The sequence below is a fragment of the Apus apus genome (assembly GCF_020740795.1).
Source record: "Apus apus isolate bApuApu2 chromosome W unlocalized genomic scaffold, bApuApu2.pri.cur SUPER_W_unloc_1, whole genome shotgun sequence".
Taxonomy (NCBI): Eukaryota; Metazoa; Chordata; class Aves; order Apodiformes; family Apodidae; genus Apus; species Apus apus.
Genome location: NW_026248896.1, coordinates 205299 through 229206, shown reverse-complemented (window position 1 = coordinate 229206; position 23908 = coordinate 205299). Strand labels below are relative to the sequence as shown.

Sequence of the window (23908 nt, the reverse complement as noted above, 5' to 3'; positions counted from 1 at the left end):
TCCCAGGAACTGGATCTCTCGTGAACGTCCCTTGACCTTACTTCTTTTCACAGCAAAACCAGCATCCAGAAGAATTTGGATGATCTTTTTCCCTTTCGCAAAAACTTCTTCTGGTGTGTCACCCCACACAATGATGTCATCAATGTACTGTAGGTGTTCTGGAGCTCCACCCTTCTCCAGTGCAGCATGAATCAGTCCATGGCAAATGGTTGAGCTGTGTTTCCACCCCTGGGGCAGTCGATTCCAGGTGTACTGGACTCCCCTCCAGGTGAAAGCAAACTGTGGCCTGCACTCTGGTACTATAGGAATAGAGAAGAATGCATGTGCAATGTCCATAGTGGCACACCACCTGGCTGCTTTCGACTCCAGCTCGTACTGAAGTTCTAGCATGTCTGGTACAGCAGCACTGAGCGGTGGTGTCACTTCATTCAGGCCACGATAGTCCACTGTCAGCCTCCACTCGCCATCAGACTTTCGCACTGGCCAGATGGGACTGTTGAAGGGTGAATGGGTCCTGCTGATCACACCTTGGCTTTCCAATTGCCGGATCAGCTTGTGAATGGGCATCACCAAGTCTCTGTTGGTGCGATATTGTCGTCTATGCACTGTTGAAGTGACAATTGGCACCTGTTGATCCTCAACTTTCAGCAACCCCACTACAGAAGGGTCATCTGAAAGGCCAGACAAAGTACGCAGCTGTTCAGTGTCCTCAGTCTCTACAGCTGCTATACCAAAGGCCCACCGGTACCCTTTCGGGTCACGGAAGTATCCTTTCTTAAGATAATCTATGCCAAGGATGCACGGATGTCACAGTTTGACTCAGGTCCGACAACAATGCTCTTGATTCCCTCCCCCTCCCACCCAGATAGGGAAGGAGAGGGAGAAAAAGAGAGAGACTTGGCTGGATTGAAAACTCAACTACACAGCTTTAATTAAACACTAATGATATAAGAACATATATACAATTGTATACAGATATGTTCAGGTATGTGCAAGAGCCTCTCGCCTCCCCCCACCCCCAGCAACTCCCACCACACTCCCCTGAGCTGGAACAGTCCTGAGAAATCCCAAAGCTGCTGCTGGAGAAAGCGCAGAGTGATGAGGGTCAGGAGAGCTCGAGCCTAAGGGTTGGTGGTGCTGGATGGACGGAGTCCTCCCGGGACGCCGGCCATGGACGGGAGAGAAGGGAAGAAGAAGCAGGAAGGAAGGTGTCTTCTGTGATCTCTGACCTTCCTCTGAGCTTACGTAGATCTATGGAATGGAATATCTCTGGCCAGTTTTGCTGTCTGTCTAACTCAGCCTCCTATGGGGGGGTCACAGATCTCCCCGTAGTGTCTGGGCCGGCAGAGTGAAGGTGCGACCTTGAAGCCCCAGCAGTTAGAAAAACATTCCAATGTCTTATCAACCTAGCTAGAACAGAATGTTGCTACTTAAGCTTACTGAAGGAAAAAAAAAATCAGTAAAAAGGAAATTTGGCTTCATCCTGGCTCAAACCAGGACAACGGAGCATCTGGGCCAGTCACTATAGGGTGCATTTGCCACTCATTACCAGTGAGGCTCACATCAGCCTCCACAACAGTGAGTTGTTGAGAACCTCCTGTCACTCCAGAGATAGTGACGGAGTCTGTTCCCTCATGATTCGACGGCACCAGTGTGCACTGTGCACCCGTGTCCACCAAAGCTCTATATCTTTGTGGTTCTGATGTGCCAGGCCACCGAATCCACACAGTCCAATAAACTCGGTTATCCCTCTCCTCCTCCTGGCTGGAGGCAGGGCATCTCTAGGGCTGAGCATTAGAACTCGATGAACCATCCTGATTATTGACAGATGCAACCTTCCTCTTGGAAGAACCATCTCCTGGCTTTGTTCTGGTTAGTAGCTCTTGCACACGCAACTGGAGAATATCAGTGGGTTTCTTGTCCCAGACTCTCATGTCCTCTTTAAAATAATTTTTCAAGAGAGACCACAGGTGGCGTCGCAGTGAGTCCTGTCTTCCTCGCTGCTGTCTTGTAGCAGGACATGTTTTATTAATGACTGCAACATGTGGCCCGTCGTCTCTAGGGAGAATCTGGGGTTTACCTCCCCATCCATTTGGCATCTTATTCTTTCTGTCAGTCATTTTTTCAATGGCTGAGGTTTGCAACTGAAGGGAATCAGAGATGATGTCTCCATACTGTCGTGCTTTGAAAGCCACCTCACGCACAGTTGGTCTTGCGCCGTCATCAAAGCATCCCATGAAGGAGAATATATGGGCATGTGCTGCTGGTACAGCCTGAGCAAATCTCCAGAACATCTGTGTGTCACACTCAACATCATCAGGATTTGTAAGTCCATCTTTATCATAGATAACTTCTCGCACAGCTATCTCTCTCAAGTATGTGATGGCTCTCTCAAGAGTGGGTGTTCTGCTCCGGCACCATTCGATGTCACCCTTGTGGGGGTATCTCTCTCTCACAGCTGAAAGGAGTCGGTCCCACAGGGTGGTAATTCCCACCTTATTACTAAGTGCCCTGTCAATACCAGCATCTCTGGCCAGGGATCCCAACTGCTTGGCTTCTCTCTCATCCACGTTGTAGGTTTCAGCACCACTATCAAAGCATCAGAGCAACCATGGAAGAATTCCCTCACCCTCAATGCAGGTGAAGTCCTTTCTAATGAGGCACAGTTCTTTCATAGAGAAAGGCTGGACAAGGTCATCGTCGTCATCTGATTGAGGAGGGCCTGCTGTCCCTTTATCTGCTTGAGAGTGGCCTGATTTGTTATCTGTTTGAGAGGTACCTGCTCCATCAACTGATTTAGAATCCTCTCCTTCCTCACTCTCCTGTTGCTTTAAGGAACTCTGGATATTTCAGACAGGAGCTGGTGAAAAGGGTGGAGCGTTTTGCCTTTGCCTTGCTCCTGGTCACAGGATCAACTAGCCTGATTTGCGATGGATCGGACTCTATCTCTGTAGGAGCAGTTGTTTTTGTAGCAGTAGGAGTGGTGGTATTGGCAGCAGTGGTGTTGGCAGCAGCAGTGGCAGCAACATTGCCTGTGGGGGAGTGGCAGTGAGTAGAACAGCATCTGGCCCTACGCATCCACATTACATTATAAACATTCAGCAAAAACATCCCTACTGTGACAATGCTATTCAGATCAAAAGCTGGGAGATTCAGCTTGAAAGAAAATAGAGATTTAAAGTTGAACCAGCTAGGACTTGTACTTTAACTGTACACATACAGTGCCCCCATAAAGAACAGTATGATAATCCCTAGGATCACCAGGCCAGTGATTATACAGTTGATAATGGCTACAGTTCTAGCAATAAACCATAAAACGATCACAAGAGCAGCCACAAAAAGCAGAATGCTCTCAGCTGCATACCACATGTACAGCTGCAGGCTTGAAAGAAAATCCAGTAGATTCATTGCAGCAAATGTCTGTTCAGTTTTCAATCCATCAGGAAATTCAGCAGAATTGCTTGCCATTGCTATCTGAGGGATTTCTCCCATCAGAGATGGAATTTTGGACACTCCCAATTGAAGAAAATGTGTAATCTGGGCTTAAAATCAAGCCCCACGTTGGGCGCCAATAAATTGTAGTCACCATTTGACTCAGGTCCGACAACAATGCTCTCAATCCCCTCCCCCTCCCACCCAGATAGGGAAGGAGAGAGAGAAAAAGAGAGAGACTTGGCTGGATTGAAAACTCAACTACACAGCTTTAATTAAACACTAATGATATAAGAAAATATATACAATGATATACAAATATGTTCAGGTATGTGCAAAAGCCTCTCGCCTCCCCCCACCCCCAGCAACTCCCACCGCAGTCCCCTCAGCTGGAACAGTCCCGAGAAATCCCGGAGCTGCTGCTGGAGGAAGTGGAGAGTGATGAGGGTCAGGAGAGCTCGAGGTCGGGGGTCGACAATGATGGATGGACGGAGTCCTCCCCGGACGCCGGCCATGGACGGAAGAGAAGGGAAGGGAAGAAGGAAGGAAGTTGTCTTCTGTGATCTCTGACCTTCCCCCGAGGCTACGTAGATATATGGAATGGAATATCTCTGGCCCATTTTGCTGTCTGTCTAACTCAGCCTCCCATGGGGGGGCCACAGATCTCCCCGCAGTGTCTGAGCCGGCAGAGCGAAGGCACGGCCTTGAAGGCCCAGCAATTACAAAAACATTCCAGTGTCTTATCAACCTAGCAGAACATGCAGTTGCTAGTTAAAAGAAAGCCCACTGAAGGAAAAAAAAAGGAAAAAAAAAATCAGCAAAAGAAAAACTGGCTTAATCCTGGCTCAAACCAGGACACGTCCAGTTCTGGGCTCCCCAGTATAAGAGAGATATGGATGTAGTGGAGAGTCCAACAAAGGGCCACAAGGATGATGAAGGGACTGGATCACCTCTCCTATGAGGAAAGGCTGAGAGATCTGGGACTGTTCGGTCTGGAGAAAAGGGTACAGGGAAATCTCATCAATGAATATACCTGAAGGGAGAGTGTAAGGGGAATGGAGCCTCAGTGGTGCCCAGTGACAGAACCAGAGGCAATGGGCATAGACTGAAACACAGGAGGTTCCCTCTGAACGTCCGGAATCACTTTTCTTACTGGGATGGTGTTGCAAGCCAGTAGCCTCTGTGATGGCATCGGTTCACGACAGATGGTGACCAAGCACTGGTACAGGTTGCCCAGGGAAGTTGTGGAGTCTCCATCATTGGAACTGTCTGGATACGGTCCTGGGCAACTGGCTTCAGGTGACCCTGCTTGAGCAGAGGGATTGGACAAGATACCTCAAGATCCCTGTCAGCCTCAACCAGCCTGTGATTCTGTGAAGAGGCCATCCTGATGTGGGGAGTGGAGAGATGGGCTGTGAGGTGTGAAGCCAAGTCAGGTGCTGCTCTGATTTCTGATTTGGTTTCACCAGCCCATGCATTTACTTTCCTTACTACAAATGTTCCCTGAAAAAACAGTGTTCTGCCTTAAGAGTCCAGAAACAGGAAATGACTTCTCTCTCCAAATGCGTGACATGCTTGGCTGGTGCACCACCTTCATTCACCTTGAGAGCTCCTTTGCTATCCCCAGTCCTGCTCCTCCTTCCTTGACCGTTTTGGGTGAGATGTGGTGGGATGGTGTGTCCCTGTGCTCCTGCTTGATATCTCTGTGGCCATTTGTCCTGGATTGTGAGATGCAGAGATGTTGCAAAGCAGAAACGGATCTGTTTGGGGGGGAGCATTGCTGTGTTGGCAGATGCCAGGGCTGTCCCTGGGGGTGGCAGCTCTTCTGGTGATGTACGGACAGGCTTGTCGTCCTGGGAGTGCTGGTGCTATAGGAGCTGATGCCCATGTCTCCTTCCTTTCCAACTTCTAGGGTGGATCTGGCCAACGCAACCAACCCAGCACCATGCAGCAAAAGTCTCAGACTACCAAAACCACCTATGGCACTTCTCCATACTGGACAAACTAAAGCCAAAACCAGGGAGGGAGGAGAAAATGAAAGGAGGGGGGGGGGGGGGGGGGGGGGGGGGGGGGGGGGGGGCAGGAAACAGAAAAAAAAGAGAGAGAGAGAAAAAGAAAAAAAACCCGAAGCCCATTTCTGGATTTATTAGGAGAGGAAGTAACTGCTCATCCAAACATTTGTGCAGGAAGAACTGCAGCTAGCCAGACATCCTCTGACTCACCCACTTCCTCTTTGATTTGCTGTTATATGTAATATATTTATGTATGTATTTGTAAATGTAACAGAGCCTAAATGTGGTTTTCTGCATCTTGCAGCCTGTTTTATTTTCTTTGTAGGAAAAAAAAATATTTGTTTCCTATCTGTATCAGGGCATCCTTGGTTTTTTAAGCTTTGTAACTCTGTCAAAGACTGTGACTTTTTTTTTTGGAGCCCATTTATTTAATGCAGTTCTAAATTCAGGCAAATAAGGAGCCTTGCCCTTCCTCCCCCAAAAGAATCAAGATGTGTCCTGTTGGTTTGATTTCTGCCTGGCCCCCAATATAGCAGTTACTTTAAACAGAGGGAAAAAAAAAAAAAAAGGAAGAAAAAAAGGTATTGTGTGCCTTCCCCTTTTTTTCATCTCTTCCTTCCTTCCTGCTCTGGAAGATGAACTCTTGTGGGCAGTTTGGTCACTGTGGCCCTGAGCTGCAGCCTCACCTTTTTATTTTTCAATTTTATGATAATAATAATAATAATAATAATAATAATAATAATAATAATAAAGGGATTTTTTTTTTGTTTGGTTTTCTTTTTGTTTCTCTAGCAAGAGACTTTGGATGGCTGAATGTGTCCTGGAACACCTCTTTTGCATCATTAGAGGCAAAAATTATGTAGGTTTGTTTTTTTTTTTAATAAAAGTATGAGCTGTGTCTTTTACCTCTTTTTGCCCTGAGCCACCCTGACCAGGAAAGCCAGAGCTACTGGATGGAAACTTCACCTATTCCTCCCTGTTTTTTTAAAAAACAAAGACCCTGGAGACAACTCCTGGTCCTTCTTGTCCTGCACCAGTGCAGTGAATGTTTTATGACTTTTAGTTTCTTTTTAGCCCTTCCTCCACCTAATAAAGATCTAAACGTATCGCTGGTGTGTGTCTGCATTTTCAGAGGCTGCAGGAGCAGTTTTGCTTTTACAGCCTGTCCCTTTCCACCTGCTCCTGCAGCAAAAGCTGAGCTGGGAGGGTAAGACCAGCAGGGGAAGCTCAATACCATGACAAAGGTGAGTGCACCTCAGTGTGGAGAGCTCACAGGCAGCCACAGCAGGGATAGGATCTTGGGCAGCACTCTGACTCCTGATATAAGCATTACATCTCTGCTTTTGGTGTCCTCTGGCATTGTGCTCCAAGTCCCTGTGGAGCAGCTGGGATATACATAAAGAGGGAGCGTAGCTGCAGCGCTGCCTTCCCTTGCTTTGCTGATGAGGTCCATGGCCTCCACCAGGAGGAAGGTCAGTGGTGAGGGCTAGTGCCCCAGGCTCATCCTCACAGCACATAAGGGCAGTGCTTCCACACCTGGGCTGTGCTGTCCTCCAGCACCCTCCTCTTCCCCAGCATAAGGCAGCTCTAGCACCTTCCCAACTGCTCTGGGATGCTGCCGCATACTGTCTGTCCTCCTCTTCAGGCAAGACTAAAGAGGATGTTCTGTTTGGGCTTGTTGGTTTGTTTTTTTTTTTTTCCATTTCCCTACGCTGTTGGCTCTAGCAGGGCTCTGTCACAGTAATTTCCTCCTGCCCAAATAGCAGCCAGGTTTGTCTAGTACAAGGCAGGCTGAAGATTTTGTCCTGCCTTTTGTACCACACCTACTGGATGAAAAAGTTATTGGCAGCTCTGGGAAGCCCAGGTACTATAGGAATCAGACAGAATATACACGCAAGCCTGATCCAAATCGGCCCAGGCTGCACCAAGCCTCAGTCACGATCTGGGCAGAGCCAATTATCCAGACCATGCCATGGTGGAGCTAAAATGGGTGGCCGTAAGCCCCTTTAATTATCAGGATTTCTGACACCAGCCCTGGTTGTGATTACTGGCCTCCCAGTAACACAAACAAAGCAATTCGACCAAATCGTTCACGTGGATCCACTCCAAATTTGAGCTAACGTGGATGTGTTGGGTATTACTGTGGGACAACTCTAATTACACCAAACGCTGAAATCAAAGCCTAGATACCGTGATATATTTTAACAAATGAACACGGTTTATTTTGGAATAAAATACACAAGGAAAAATTCTCAAAATAAAGGGTTTAAAACAAGAGGGGAATTGAGAATGCATCTGTGAAAACATCTAGTTTATACCGGCACACTCCCGGCGGAGGTGCTACCCGGAATAGAAGAGGGTTTAAGTTAGAAAGCGAAGAACCGACTTAGGAGATGAGGAATTGATGCCCGACGCACCCTCAGTAAGGATTGCCGCTGTGCGTGTTTGTGAGAGGACCGCGTTTTTTCCTCCGGGGATAGAATATCGCAGAAAGCAAGTATGAAACCGGGAGATTAGCCGCGTTTACACGTCCGCGAGATCCAGCGACTGACGAGAGCTTAGTTCCAGGTTCTCCGGCTGCGGGTAGTGACGCAGTACGCTGCGACGGTTAGCGGTGATGACGCATGTCAGGCGGGCAGGCAAGCAGCACCGGCGGGAAGCGACACACAGCAGGCAGGCAAGCAGCAGGCTTCAGCAAGCCAGCTTGGGGCGGCGGGCAGCCGGGGCGGTAGCCGACTGTGGTGAACTGACGGCAGGCAACAAGCAAGCAAGACACGGAGGGACTTAAAAGTGATTTTAGTTCAGTTCCTTTCGTGATATCAGCTTTTTCAAAAACCCTGCTCCATTCCCTAGCCGTGCTGCCCCGACGAACCACGCCTAAGACTGTTCCTGCAGTCTTTTATAATTATTTTAGGACTGAACCTTATTCCGGGATTGGTCTATTTTCAATCCACTCAGTGATTGGTTATTATTAACCAATCATTTTCTGTCTCTGCGCGGTTATGGTCCAATCACTGCTCCTCAGACCATCCCCAGCAACAAAGTTGCAACTTTCATGTCTAGACACTGTCAATCACCGAGCTGTAATGTCATTGAGGATGTCCTTGAGAACGGGACACAGTCTCTTTATGTCTTCTTAGGTATAATCAACTAAGTCAATGAGAGACATTCAGACTATGTTCTCCACACCCTCTCACTCCCATTCTCCAATATGGAGACTCCTCCGAGAATGCAGTGCTGAAATGCCATCACCATTCCTCCAGCACAGCTGTGAAGCCAAAGCACTCAAGCCAGCTACATTTGACTCTGCAGTTGCTGTGCTTCAAGCAATGCCAAGTGCAGCAAGTGCAACTCCTGTACACTGGTCCTGCTAAGTCCTGCTTGAATGCAGCAGCAAGGCATTGCAAAAACATTCTCCACTCTTGATCTTGCAGTGAATGGACCAAAGAGGGCAAGCACGCTGAAGGGTACAGTGATGAACTCAATTCCTCTGCCTTGTATGACCATTTCAGGAGTGCTATGCTCCTGCCTTGCTAGGGAACCAGCAGCACTCCAGCCCCATGGTAGCAGCAGCTTTGCCCTGAGTCCTGCATGTCTGCAGTCACATGAGACAGTGAACCATCTTCTCACTGGTGTCCCCTTTGCTGACTTAGGAAAACTAAATATAACAGCAAAGCCCATGGCCTTTTGCCAAAGTACTTCTCTAAGTCAGTTCATTCTTTAGTCTTCCATTCAGGCTGGCAGCTGTCAACCAGCAGTTTTATTTTCCAGTAACCTTATATTTATGGATAGGCATTGGACAGGAACAGCACTGAATGTGTGAACAGCTGTTAGTCAAAGCTTTAAATAAACCCATGCAAATAAACCAGCTCAATTAACAAGGAAGTAATGGTACAAGGATATTTTAATTTAATTTTTTTTATTAGTTGACAGATGTGCAGAAAAGACAAAAATATAACTTCTGAAGGGGAAGTCAACACAAAATTGCATTGGTGAATCCTTTCTGGTAAATTATACTTTAAAAAAAAGGAAAATACCTGGGATTTCAGCTAAGAAAACTACTACGGAATATCATGAACCCTGCTGGTTTCAGAATGGTTGAAAACTGCAGTAGCAAATGTAAGTGCTAATATTGACTGACACAGGAGAAAAAGGTTAAGGAAAAAAAAACAACACACAGGTCAGGTAAACATTTTTAGTGATTTCTTAAATAGTTTCAAAAAAAACCTCATACTTCAGTTTGTATTGCAAAAAAGGAAATCAGCAAGTCAACAAGCTGCACAAGACAGTAGGAAAGAGAAATTCATCTGGTTAATGTAGTAGCTCTCAAAAAGGGTGCTCTTTATCTTAAAAAAAAAAAAAAAAAAGTAACAGAGTAGTCATGATAATACACCAAGCTTGAAAATACAAGTTATAGTAAAGATGGTAAAAAATACAAGGGAAATCCTGAAAGATGCAGTATCATTTCAAACCAAGTCATCAGCACAGCCAGTGTTGCCATACTCCTTCACTCCCTAACAGCCCCCCAGAAGCTGGAGGTTGGTGTCCCTGGTGTGGCCCCAAGACCAGTCCTGCAGCCAGGTGTCCATTTGCCAACACTGGCGTTGTGAGTCAAGAGCTGTCGGGGGGGGGGGGGGGGGGGGGCTGGAGGGTGGGGGGGCGGGGCGGGTTGGTGTCCCACACTATCACTAGACACAATGGAGCCCCACTGCTGGCTCCAAAAAAGCACCAAGGGCTGAATCAGTCCTTGCTGGAAGGCTGAGCTGAAGCAGTTCGGGGGCGGGGGGGGTATCCAGCTGCCTCCCCAAGTAACATGCAAACAGGAAGGCAGACCATTACAGGGTATCATCACTTGGGCTGCTTTTACTCTGCAGGGGGCAGAGGGATGCATCACCAGCACACTCTGGGGGAGAGAATCGGGGAGACATATCTGCCTTGTTCACATCAGAGCCCCATTAGCCTTGCTCACCTCCCTTCCTTCGCCTTCTCTCCCTCCAGGCAACACACTTTGAGCTTGGTCACTCTCATCCTGCTCTTCACCCCAGGACACAGCGCCCCCCCAGCTGGTCACAGAACAAAGCTTACTCCCACCAAAGCACCCCTCGATGGACCACACCATTGAAAACCCTGAGATATATGAAAGGGATGAGTAAACACGTCCAAACCCATAGCTCTTATCAGGATAACTGCCTCTGTACCTGTGGGGAACAGAGGGTCTCACCCAAGCAGGGTCAGCACCTCGGATCTGCTCCTGGAGGTGCCAGGGCTCAGCACAGGAAAGCAGACCTGGCTGCTGATCATGCAAAAAGTCAATTCAGTCCACTGCACCACAGCTCAACAAGAGCATGCTGCAACGGGATGTGGGTGTTGAGGGACCAAGGAAGAGGGTTCTGCAGAGACCAGCATGCAGGATGCCCCTTGCCCAAAAGGGCCCTAAGCTCTTCCAAGAGCTTCCAAAAACATGCAGGAGGCCAAGCTCAGTGCACCAGCTTGAAGCATGCTGCTAAATACCTGTCAAACCCTGCTGCTGGCCTCCTCTTCCAGCCTGAAAGCACTGCAGCCCCCTCACCTGTGGGGCCACACATGCTCACCCACTCTGCAGCCAGACAGAGAGAGGAGAGCCCAGCACACAAGCATCCCCTCTGCCCCATGCCCCAGCCACAGCAGCTGCTGCAGGCACAGGGACAGCCTGGCCACCCCAAGTAGGCACCAGAGGCAACTCTGACTTCTGCCAACCCAGCAGAACTGCAGCAGGGCTGCATTTACCGACACATGACCTACATAAGAAACAGAAGGCTCAGACCAGCACTGGACTTGGGCTGCAGGAAGCAAGGGCTGCTAGCGAGCACTGGGGGAGGAGGCTATTGGTCTATCCACTGTCAAATTAATGCTGGCTTGCTGGGCAGTGGGATGCACATCTGTTTTCCTCCAGAGAGGGACAGCTAGCAGCAGATCTCAGCAGCACAGCTAAACTGAACTTTTTCAACCCCAACCTAGTCTGAAAAAAAAAAAAAAAAAGCAACCCAGGGCTCAGATGTACAGACATGAAGTGTTAAGTGTTTATTTTAGGGTTCATATAGCAAATCTTTCAGAGACAAAACTGACTGTAACCTCTGGAGGCTCCAGGGGCCAGCCATTTCCTAACTTGAGCAGGCTGAAAAGGAATACTGTACCTTTCAGTAACATCCCATCAAGCTCAACACACAGTAGCTTTACACCCTCCGCCCCACACCTTATAAAGGAAAAGCCACCATCACAAGGCTAAAAGAATGTACACACACTATTATTGTCAATGGAGCAGCTAAATGTTGGCTATTTTTTTATAATCACAGAATAGTTTGGGTTGGAATGAACCTTTAAAGGTCATCTAGTCCCACCCCCCTGCAGTGAGCAGGGACATCTGCAACTAGATCAGGTTGCTCAGAGCCCAGTTCAACCTGGCCTGGAATGTTTCCAGGGATGGGGCTTCTCCCACCTCTCTGGGCAACCTGTGCTGGTGTTTTACCACCCTCATTGTAAAACACAGCACTTGAGCTCCCAAAAACCCAGCTTCCAATGGTTTTGTTCCAGCTTTAAATACATTAAACATCTCAATGCAAGATTGTATTTAATTCAAGAATCTAAACATGAGAAAACCTGTTTTGCTGTGAACATTTTGTAGAGAAGTGAAAAGAGGAGTTTCTTTTTTAAAAATAAATCATAATACAGTGATGAAAGGGTTAAGAATGCAAGAATTCAGACATTCCATGGAGGGTCTCTAAGAGGTCCATTAAAAAGGAGCAAACAGGAGAAAAAGTTTTTTTGTTCCCCCCCCCATTTTTTTTCTGGACTGCTGCTAGGTTACAGCTGCTCCCTTCTGGCCTGAGTCGGCAGGGCAGTACACGGGCATAGAGGGAACAGGTCAGGACTCCTCATTGCCAGAATCATCGTCATCGTAACAGTCAGCATCCTCCTCCTCTTCATCTTCGTCATCAATGTCATCATCATACAAGTCGTCATAAAGTAAATCTGAACTGTTGTCATTGGAAGGCACTTTAGTTTTGATGCAGTACTCTGCCAGTGTAGTAGGAACCTTCACACCATCCTTCTCTGCCTCAGCTTTGGTAGCCAAAACCTGTTTCCTGCAGGGAGGAAGACCCAACGTGAGCAGGGCTCAACTCCCCACCTCCCAGCCAGCCCCAGACCAGCCCTCCTGGCAGCTCAGGATAGCTGATGTTTGGCTGAAGCACCACAAGCAGCACTAGAAACAGATTTAGTTCCCACAGCCCTGGGCTGCAGCACACACACACTCAGCAACATATGAACTTGGTTATTCTACAGGACTCCACGTTAAAGATCTGCCAGAGCTCAGTGTAAATTCCATTACATTTGTTACAGAAGGGATGTTCAGGAATTTCCCAAAATTACTTCTTGAGATGGGTTCAGAGATGCCATCCACAGCCACCCTCCACCACTGATGACTCTATCCCAGTATGCTCAAAACTGCAATTCCCACAAGCTCTGAGCTCCCACTGGAGAGTAAGAGCAGTCTGAGCACATGCCTGCACCCAAAGATGCAGCTGTAACTCTGGCACTGCCTGGGGATGGCAGGAAACAAGTGTTTCCCATCACCCCAGGACAGGCTCTAGCTGCTGCCTCCTGGCAGCACTCAGGCTGTGAATTGTTGCTGGCCTGTGTTGCCTGCCAGCAGGGAGAGGAGCCTTTCCCTTCACCCCCACCCACCTGCTTATCAGTCTGCCATACTCTGTTTATGGAGTACATCCAGCTCCACTGAAGCTAACCTAAGATAATGCAAGGCTCTTTACACTGCTCAGGCCAGTGATTGACTGCCCTACATAGCTCCAACCAGGGGTACATCCTGCACACCCAGCTAGTGGAGTCCATGCAGATGTGGTCTTGCTCCAGGCAAGCATGACAGTGGTCCCACTGCAGTATGGGCTGCCCATCTGCCACTCCACAGCAACCCTGGCTCAAGTTTACATCATCTCCCTACAACACCTGATGAACCATGAACTTCTCAAATGACAGTCAAGACCAAACAGTACTTCCAGCTAATCAAACCCAGCTTTGCAAGCATTTGCCAAATCCTACTGATATTCCTTTGAATTGGAGGGACAAGATTATGATTCATGAGTGCATTAAGCACAGAATCAGTAGGACTAAGTCAGTTTGAATCCCAAGCAATGCAGCAGCACTCAAAGGCAAGCAGGGACTTTGATATTTACTAGCAGCCAATAGGTTTTGCAGAGTATCATGACAGATTAGTCTAAAAAAGAACAATTCAAAGACAGATCAGCCTGGTTCTCCTGCTCCAGAATTTTGCACTACTTGTGTGCTGAAAATCCTAGAGGGACCAGAAGCATGGACTTGAAATAAGACTGTAAAATTCCTTTCCAAAGGAGCAACCACAGTGAGAAGCTGGTTTCAGCAAATTCTGCAAGCAACCTATTCCATAGGATTCAAAGCAGGAGGCTGGTAGCACAGCATCACATATGGCAAAGCTTACCTTATGATTTCAGCATACTCCTTGTCTTTTCCTTTACTGTCCCTCCATTTCCTGAACATGACTGATGCATCCACATTGGCAGGAGAGAATGTGTTGGGCTCATTAAGCAAAGAGATTACACTCAGTAAGATAGTCCTGAAAAAGGTAACCACAACAGCAGAGTCAGAGCTAACACATTCATGGATTCTGGATTCCAATGACTTTTTTAGGTGATGCATCAGAAAGTTGTTTAAAGTAAAAACTTAAGGATAATTAAGGATAGCTAAGGATAATAACTGAAGTGAGAGCAGCTATTTATGAACTTCAGACCCTGGCCATCAGCATAGGGAAGGTGACAAAATAGAAACCTCAACAACCTGACAACAGACTATCACATCTGTGCATGTGCTTGTGATGGGGCAGCAAGCAAAGCTCACATTAGACCAGAATTCAGCTTGTCCACACCACCCATGGATGTTGCAGGGTTGGAAACTCGCTTAGTGAGCCTGTTCCTGATGACATTCAGTCTCCCAGCAGAAAGCCAGGCTCTTTGCCAACTCTGTATAGGGAGGACCACTATGACCCAAGGCCATCAGATGAGGATGCACTGCCTTCCCTGCTCCACAGCACGTTAAGAGCTGTGGCCAGGTCTCTCCTCAGCCCATGCACCACTAAGGCTGCTGTAGCAGCAAGTGAGCAAAGCAAGGGGAAGACAGTGCAGATGATTTCCAATACCCAGGCAAGCTGCCAAGGGCCCAGCAGGATTCAGCTGCTGGCACTCAGCAAAGTCAGCATGAGCAGGTTATGTAACCCCTGGCAGACAGCCTTCCTGGATTTCTAGCAGCAGCACAGAGCTGCTAGCTGCCCCACTCTGCTAGGATTTACCAGGGGCAAACACTACCTCCATCACCCAGACCTTTCTCCTGCGTTTCCTACAACCCTTTGCAACTTCAGAGATTCAGAGATTCAGCCTTTCACTGCTCACACAGTGCCACAACCAGCACAAAACTCAACAGCAAGTCCCATCAGGCAGCTCTACACACCCAGCCACCTGGCTGTAGCTACCATCTCAATAGCTTCACACGACCAAGCTGTGTGGTGTGGTTGACATGTTGGAGGGAAGGGATGCCATCCAGAGGGACCTTGACAGGCTGGAGAGGTGGGCCCATGCCAACCTAATGAAGTTTAGCAAGGCCATGTGCAAGGTCCTGCACATGGGTGAGGGCAATCCCAAGGACAAATACAGTTTGGGCAGAGAATGGATTGAGAGCAGCCCTGAGGAGAAGAACTTGGGAGTGGTTGATGAGAAGCTCAACATGATCCAGCAATGTGCATTGGAGCCCAGAAACCAACCGTGTCCTGGGCTGCATCTCCAGCAGAGGGGCCAGCAGGTCAATGGAGGTGGTTCTTCCCCCTACTCCGCTCTCATGAGACCCCCACATGGAGTACTGTGCCCAGTTCTGGAGCCCCCAACACAGGAAGAACATGGAGCTCTTGGAGCAAGTCCAGAGGAGGCCATGGAGGTGATCCGAGGGCTGGAGCAGCTCTGCTCTGGAGATAGGCTGAGAGAGTTGGGGGTGTTCAGCCTGGAGAAGAGAAGGCTCCAGGGAGACCTTAGAGCAGCTTTCTAGTACTTGAAGGAGCTACAGGAAAGCTAGGGAGGGACTTCTGACAAGGGCATGGAGTGATAGGATGTGGAGAGAACAGTTTCAAACCAACTCAATGATCTTCAGAGGTTCCTTCCAACCCCTATGATTCTATGAAAGAGGGGACATTTAGATTAGACATTAGGAATAAATTATTTCCTGTGAGGGTGGTGAGACAGGTTGCCCAGGACAGCTGTGGCTGCCCCATCCCTGGCAGTGTTGAAGGGCAGGTTGGATGGGGCTTGGAGCAACCTGGTCTGGTGGGAGATGTCCCTGCCCATGGGAGGGGGGTTGGAACTAGATGATCCTTAAGGTCCCTTTCAACCCAAACCATTCTGTGATTCTATGTCCTAGGTGGTCCTGCTGGCCACAGCTTTCAATTTAAATGGAAGGGAAGAACAAGATAAAATGAATAAGTCTTGAAATACAGCAATACGTAGCAACTGCTTTGCAGAACTTGATTAAAGGAGACTACAACCCCAGCTGTACTTCCATTGATTTAGGGGCACATTCAGAGCAGCATGTGCTGAGCACATCTACCAGATCATATATCTCGGATACAATTCCAAGAAATGCTTGATCATTTGGATACAAAATTTCTTAGAAGGTTTTGAAAGTAAACACTTGTGTCTGGCCAGACTGTTCAGCACAGCTATCAGGAGAGTCTTACACAATTTACTTTCCAAGTGATAGAATTCAGCAAGAAAAAGAACTGCAGCTCTGGAAAAAACTGTCTGTTCAGACTGGAATGATAAGCAGAAGAGAGACCATCTTCTACTTCCTTTCAAGCCTTTGATTCTCAGCAAACAGGCTGTAAAGCCAGTATGTCAGCTCCAGCATCACTGCAGCAGTTTTACTGTAGAGCAAGCAAAGTCTAGGGAAAGCTAAGGACAGGAATTTATGTCTGGATTTAGCATCTGCTCTACCACACTTCCATCAACAAAGTGAGAAGCCAGTTTCCACTGTGGTGCCCCAGACCCTAAAGTCAGTGCAAAACTACTTAAATACACCAAGGCAACTGTCTGTTAAAGATGAGGCCCTCTGCACTCCTGACCAGTGTGTTAGATCAGCTCCATCACTGCTGATACCTTAAGAGCTGGACAGCCTCCTCCAACTCAAACCCTGCTGCTGCGAGTAAGCAAGGTGAACAGGAAGGGATCCCAGCACATGGGATCTGACAGGACCAAAACCACAAAAAAGTTTAGCCACATGTGACTGAAAACATCCTTGGCATCAAATACAAACTGCACTAGACTGGATATAGACTGAGCCTCTCCAGTATTGTCACAGATCTGTTTCTCCCTCAGGCAAGGTTGTTCTAGCATGTTGTTTCATGCAAGTTGTTTGCACAAAGAGTGGGGATTTCAAGCCCACCTTATGCTTTCTTACATCCCCCCAGCCCATTTTGGGAAACAGTGTGCTTGTCAGCTGCTATGCCATTTAATTTTAAGTGTTTACTGGGCTGCTGCATTCAGAGTGAGACCCTCTATATCCCTTTATCAGCAGAGGAGAGAAGCCAGTAGAGGCTCAAGGAATCAGGCCTGTTAAGTGCCTTTTTCTCTCCATGTATTAAAAGAAGGCTCAGACATGGATTAATTTAATCTAAACTAAAACAGACATTATGTAGAGTGGCTAGGTCTCCCAACCAGCACATCCTGTTATATACCTTGTTGAAAAGGATTTTTTTTTTTGTGACAGCAATGTTATATCTGGACAGTTTCTGCAAACAGCTCAATGCATTAAAGCAGCCAAAAAAGCCAACAAAAGTGGGCATTCTCAGGAAACAAATCAATAGTAAGACAGGGCATCGCCTATCTTCACAAATACAGATGTACCAACATCTTGAATACTGTGCTCAGTTCTAGTCTGTGCACCTCAAAAGGACAATAAGACCGGGGGAGATATGGAGAAGAGCAACTAAAGTGATCAAAGAGCCTTAACCCCTAAGCCCTGCCACCATTTCCTCAGCTTTATGGGACACAAGAAGAAAAGCAGTATTCTCTGCCACACAGATCAGAGGTGCATTCCTTCACATCTTGCTAGATGCTTGCCATATTTACTTATGCCTGTCTCATCTAGCTCTTGGTGATGGGAAAGTCCAGATTGACTGTTTAAAAAAATTAATGAGCATGCTTTACACTGTGTCCTGGTTTGAGCCAGGGTGGAGCAAATGTTCTCTTTGCTGATTTTTTTTTTCCCTTTCAGTGAACTTTTTTTAGCAGCACCAGTGGACTGATAACAACCAAAGACACTTCTGAAGCTCATGTCTGCAGTTTCCCCCCCCGCCATGGGGGAGCAGACTAGACTGAAGGCAGGATCAGCAAATCAGAATATTCCCTTCTCATAATATTTTCTCTATTTGGCTTTTGGTATAGGTTAAGACACCACGGAAATCAAGCCTTTGGTTTCCTTTTTCTCTCTCTTTTTCTGCTTACTGTCACTTCTATCGCCCTCTCTTTGGCTCTATTTCTTTCTCCATTTTTCTTCACAGCTGACATCCGAGGACCCCGTCCATGCGCTCAGACACTCCCCCCTTCAGCCAGGAGTCACCAGAAAGAAGAGTTGCTGTGAGAGTTGCTGGGGGAGGAGGGAGGGGATCGGGTGTTGCACATCCCTTGATATATATATATATATATATTCCCCTATCACTAATAATTAAAATCAATTTGTTTCACTTTTCAACCCAGAAAGCCTCTCTTTTTTTTTCTCCCTCTTTCCCTACCTTGGGGGGGAGGGGGGATCGAGAGCATTATTGTTATTGGTTTGACTGCCAACTTGGAGCCAAACCGTGACACACTTAGAGGTGGAAGCACAGGTGATCTCAAAGTTGAAGAAGGACAGACACTTCAGCCAGTCATCTGTAGTAAACAGTCAATACTCGGCAAGATTTACAAAATTCAGCAGCTGAAGAGAAGCAGCTCATTACAACAAGCATGCTTCTCTCCCACACCTTCAGCCCTTGCAAAGCCAGATGAGACCCCAGAAGGATGCATTTCTATCAGCACTTAGCCCAGGAGATGATGCTGGCAAGAGGCTACGAATTATGGACAAATTTTATTTTCACTTGCTGATACAGCTGAGGAATGTTTTCTCCCCAAATGTCACCCTTAAGCCCAACATGTTCCAAGAAAGTAAGCACCAAAACTGCACCATGGTAAAGAAGAACAGAAATCAGAGAACTAGCACTGTGAGAGGTTTCATGTCAATCTTTAGGGTTGTATATAATGAAATACTCAAAATGTATGTGTGATATGAGTAATTAATGCCCAAAGCTGTTTCCTAACTATGAGTAGAGGCTTGTCATCTAGTCCGAACCATATCAGATGGATGAAAAAAAAGTTTAATAGTCACTACTCCAGCTGCTTCTTGATATGAGTCTTATCATTCTTTCTTGGCAGTGTCTTGTAATGAGAATGAAATTCAGCTGGTGTTTAAAAAAAATGGACAGAGATTACCCTTGAATGCCTCTGGTATTTAGTGATCCTTCCTTTTTTTGGCAGGAAGAAAACCACCCGACTAACTGCTCGAGATACCACACTGCAGAACAGGAGATAAATGCTGTAAGGCAAACAGTAGGTAGGATTATGCAGTACCTACAGTAGGTAGTATTCTCCTACTAGACCTGAATACTCAAAAATGTTCTTTTCCACTACAGGTATCTTGGAGGAGTTTGAAAACCCTAAGTGTAGGATAACATGGACTGGGAAAGGCTAGAACATTTGCAATAATTTGCTTTAAGAGCATTAAACCCTGTGAACAGGACAGAAGTCTCCACATTGTTAGCCCAGCATCAGGACACAGCACTTCAGACAACTTGATAAGTCTGGTTCCCACCCAATTCAAGAACTAAAGCCCCCAAAATCTTAAATTCCCTTTCATTCCTTTCTCACAGAATTACCTTGGTTGGAAAAGACCTTCAAGATCATTGAGTCCAACCGTTAACCTAACACTGACAAGTCCTTAACGAAACCATATGCCTCAGTACTTTGTCTATATGACTCTTAAATCCCTCCAGAGATGGGGACTCCACCACTGCCCTGGGAAGGCTGTTCCAATGCCTGATAACCCTTTTGGTGAAGAAATTCTTCTTAAGATCCAATCTAAACCTCCCCTGGCACAACTTGAGGCCATTTCCTCTTGTCCTATCAGTTGTAATTTCATTGAACTGATTGATCCCCACCTCATTACAACATCCTTTAAGGTAGTTGTAGAGAGCGAGGTGGTCTCCCCTCAGCCTCCTTTTCTCCAGGCTAAAGAATCCCAGTTCCCTCAGCTGCTCTTTGTAAGACTTGTGCTCCAGACCCTTCATCAGCTTTGTTGCCCTTCTCTGGACATGCTCTAGTAGCTCAATGTCCTTTCTGTAGTGAGGGGCCCAGAACTGCACAGCTGCGCACACTGTTGGCTCATGTTCAGCCAGCTGTCAATCAGCACCCCCAGGTCCCTCTCTGCTGGGCAGCTCTCCAGCCACTCCTCTCCAAGCCTGTAGTGCTTCTGGGGGTTGTTGTGGCCTAAGTGCAGGGCTTGACGTTTGGCCTTATTGAACCTCATACAATTGGCCTTGGCCCATTGATCAAGCCTGTAAACACAGGCCTTAGTCTTGGAGAGAGACAACAGGCCTTTGAGGTCATTACTGTACATCACAGATTCACACTGTTACCTGACGTTTTGGGTAGGGTTCCACCTCTCAGATGGCAGTTCTCCACTTTGTGGGTCATCTACAGGTGGGTGAAGAATTGAAATACATACATCTCCATTCTGCAAGACAGAAACAAAAATTGAGAATAGCCTGGCTTGAGGCAGAGGTCTCCAACACTGGCTATCTTCTGAGCAGTTTAACCTTGTTGATACAAACACCTGAAGAACCAATAAAAATACATGCAAGAACTGGAAACATTTCTCATTTCTTCCTGGGTCTACTGTATTTATATGTTCAAAAGTCTCCCTTGCTAAACAGGATTAGTCAGCAAATTGGTACAAAACTATCTCAAGTCAAGAGATTTTAAGAATATAGCAAAGCAAGTAAAAATAAAGCAATATAAAACTAGATGAAGTCTCCAGATATCAAGTACTGTCACAGTGACAGAAATGAGCTTTAGTCACAGGAGACCCAAAGTAGGGTTAAAAAAAAAAGTTTTGTTCTCAGTGGTAGTTGAGTTCACTATGGAAATTTTTTAATTGAAGGGTTCAGCACTCTCTAGTAGCTCAGGTATCAAAACAACACTTCTCCTCTGACACGAGGAGTTTGAACAGATGGTGCGTGGCAGGCTTAAATTGCTACCCTAGGACATAGCTGTTTGAAATATCAGGTGGAAAAGCAGGAGATGCTTTCTGAAAGTTTCACTGAAAATCCCTTCCAGCGTGCAAATGGAAGAATATTTTGGCAGCAGATGGAAACCATACAGCCACATAATCCTCAGTCTGTGTTCTAGTCACCAGTGTTATAGCCTGAATATAGATTTAAAGCTCCGTAATGTCTACCATTTATAAACAGTTTAAGAAACCTGTAAAACCAGTTCTCCATCAGCAACAGTACTCTGACATGATTATTTTGTAGAAGTGCTGTAGCAGTATTCACCATAGCTGATATTCTCTACTGAAGTTAACTCCAGGGGCTCGTGAGGTTCCAATGCCTTACTGCAGAATGAGGTGATGGTGTAGATGAGGCCTGAGTGTGGCCAGCAGATGTCCTCTCCAGGCCCTGCTAGCTTACTGCCTCTTGCCGATGGCTGCTGGAATGACAAGTTGCCAGAGCCAGCTCCACACCCTCAGGTGGCACAGCCTCAGCTGATGGGCAGCACTCACACTTGTCACACTGACACAAGATACAGGTTGATTATAAGAACCAGAGAGAAGCTGCAGATGAGTTCTGTTCAAGATCGCAAGCTGCTAATTCCCCACACACCTCAGCTATGTCCTGAAGACCCTCCAGTACTGCTCAATGCATAGGAGCCAAAGCACAAAGTAGCACTGCTGACAGCAAAAGGATCTGTGCCTTTGAGCCTGTCCTGGTTTAAGCCAGGATGAAGCCAATATTCTTTTTACTGATTTTTTTTTTCTTCAGTGAACACTCTTAAGCAGCACACTTGCTTGAAAGTAGCAGCAAGTTTTCCAGCTAGTGGACTAATAAAGCCTGGATGTTTATAGTTACTGCTGAGAGACCATGGACACTTTGCTCTGCCTGTTGAATCTGATGCCTCCTGTAGGGAGGAGTGGACTAGACAGATGGCAAAATTGGCCAAACAAATTATTCCATCCCTATATATGTAACTCAGAATAAATTCAAGGATCACATAAGTCAAGCCCTCCTTCTCTTCTCTCTCTTCTGTCCAAGGCTGGAACTCCATTTATCCATCTCCTTTGATCCCTAGGCCCATGCATTCCTGACCCTCATAACTCTCCCCTCAGCTCCTGTCTGCTCTGCTGCTCTCTCCAGCAGCACCCTGGGACCTTCTAGGGATTGCCCTGACTAAGGGGAGTATATTGGCAATTGCTGGGGGTGGGGGGAGGCAATACGGTTCTGCACATATTTGTATATTTTTGTACATAATTTCTTTTATAATTAGTATTTCATTAAAGGTGTCTAGTTTAGTTTTCAATCCAGAAAGTCTCTCCCTCTTGATTCTCTCTCCTTTCCCTACCTGGATGGGTGGGGGAGGGGATTGAAAGCACTGCTGTCACTCATTTAATTGCTGATCCTGAGTCAAACGCCCAAATGTGAGGCAATATCTTAAAGCCCAGGTTATAAATTCTGACTAATTGGCTGAATGTTCAGAATTCCACCTCTGATGGGAGGAATCCCTCAGATAGCTATGGGCAACACTTTGATGGGTTGAAAACTGAACAGACACTTTCTGCAATGTTTCTGGGGGACCTTTTTCCCAACAAGCAATTGTACATGTGATATGCAGCTGGGATAATACTGCTCTGTGGAGCTGCTCTTGTTACTGTTTTATGGTTTATCAACAAGACTATAGCCAAAGCCATACTCTATGATGTGATAAGCTGGTTAGTGATCACGGGGGGGGTTGATACTGATCTATAGGGTGGCACTGTATAGTAAGGATTTTTATGTGAATAGAAACATTTATGTAGGTAATGGCAGGGTCACTTACCTCTCCATTTTCTCTCAGGCTGAATCTCCCAGCTTTTGATCTAAATAGCATTGTTTCAGCAGGGATGCTTCTGCTGAATGTTTATCATGTACTGTGGATGCATAGAGTGATCATAATCTGCTGCTCCACAGGCAAGGTTGCTGCCACCAATGCTGCTGCTGCAAAGACTACGGCCACTCCCACTTAATCCAAATGGACAAAAGTTAATCTTGTGGCTAGGGGTAAAGCAAAGAAACAGCCACCAAAAACCAGAAGAGCAAGACCTCTTCTAGATCTGCATTTAGCAGCAGAGGACCCTCTCGTAAAAGCAATGTTAAAAGACTTAATCGGAGGACCAGGCCCTTCTCAAGCAGATGGAGGAGCAGGCCCCCCTCAAGCAGATGAGGACGAGGATTTTGTCCAACCTTTCTCTCTAAAGGATTTGCATCTCCTGAGAAAGGACTTTACCTGCAATGAAGGTGTGCCACTTCTTTGTTGGTTGCTCCAATGCTTTGATGGTGGGCCTGATACCTATGATGTGGATGAAAGTGAAGCCAGGCAGTTGGGATCCCTGGCCAGAGATGCTGGTATTGATAGAACGATTGAAGAAGTCCAGGAACTACCACCCTATGGGACCGACTTCTTTCAGCTGTGAGGGAGAGATACCCCCACAAGGGTGACATCGAATGGTGCCAAAGCAGAACATCCACTCTTGAGAGAGCCATCACATATTTGAGAGAATGAGCTGTGCGAGAGGTGATCTATGATAACCATGGGATTACAAATCCTGACGACGTCCTGTGCGACATGCCCATGTTCCAGAGGTTTGCACAGGTTGTACCAGCAGCACGTGCCCATATATTCTCCTTCATGGGATGCATTGATGACTACAAAAAACCAACTGTGTGAGAATTGGCTTTGAAAACACGACAGCACGGAGACATGATCTCTGATCCCCATCAGTTCCACACCTCAGCCATTCAAAAAAATGACTGACAGAAAGAATAAGATGCCAAACAGATGGGAAGGTAAACCCCATTATCTCCCTAGAGAGAACTGGGCTCATGTTGCAGCCATTAGGAAGAGATGCCCTGCTACGAGACAGCAGTGAGAGAGATGGGACCCACTTGGACACCACCTGTGGGGTCTCTTGCATGATCATTATGAAGAGGACATGAGAATCTGGGACAATAAACCCACTGCTATTCTCCAGATTTGCATACGTGAGCTGCTAGGTAGAAA

At 46.8% G+C, this 23908-nt stretch overlaps 2 protein-coding genes across 9 annotated transcripts in view; one reads left to right on the top strand and one right to left on the bottom strand.

Moving 5' to 3' along the window:
- LOC127396380 (ubiquitin-associated protein 2-like) overlaps positions 1 to 5487 on the top strand; it is a 114414-nt gene extending 108927 nt beyond the window's left edge. For 4 of the 8 annotated variants that reach the window (XM_051643993.1, XM_051643992.1, XM_051643991.1 and 1 more), the window contains exon 29: positions 5345 to 5487. In XM_051643993.1, the coding sequence (XP_051499953.1) occupies positions 5345 to 5440 (96 nt within the window). In that variant the 3' untranslated portion in view covers positions 5441 to 5487. Of the gene's footprint in view, positions 1 to 3760 lie in introns of all 8 variants that reach the window. The other 4 variants (XM_051643988.1, XM_051643986.1, XM_051643985.1 and 1 more) reach the window with 2 other exon arrangements.
- Positions 5488 to 11481: 5994 nt separating this feature from the next.
- The window catches only part of LOC127396386 (ubiquitin-conjugating enzyme E2 R2), a 56428-nt gene continuing 44001 nt past the window's right edge, over positions 11482 to 23908 (bottom strand). Inside the window, exons 3-5 of the mRNA XM_051644009.1 lie at positions 20233 to 20330; positions 13951 to 14085; positions 11482 to 12565 (exon numbers count right to left, since the gene is read on the bottom strand). Of these exons, the coding sequence (XP_051499969.1) occupies positions 12346 to 12565; positions 13951 to 14085; positions 20233 to 20330 (453 nt within the window). The 3' untranslated portion in view covers positions 11482 to 12345. The remainder of the gene's footprint in view (positions 12566 to 13950; positions 14086 to 20232; positions 20331 to 23908) is intronic.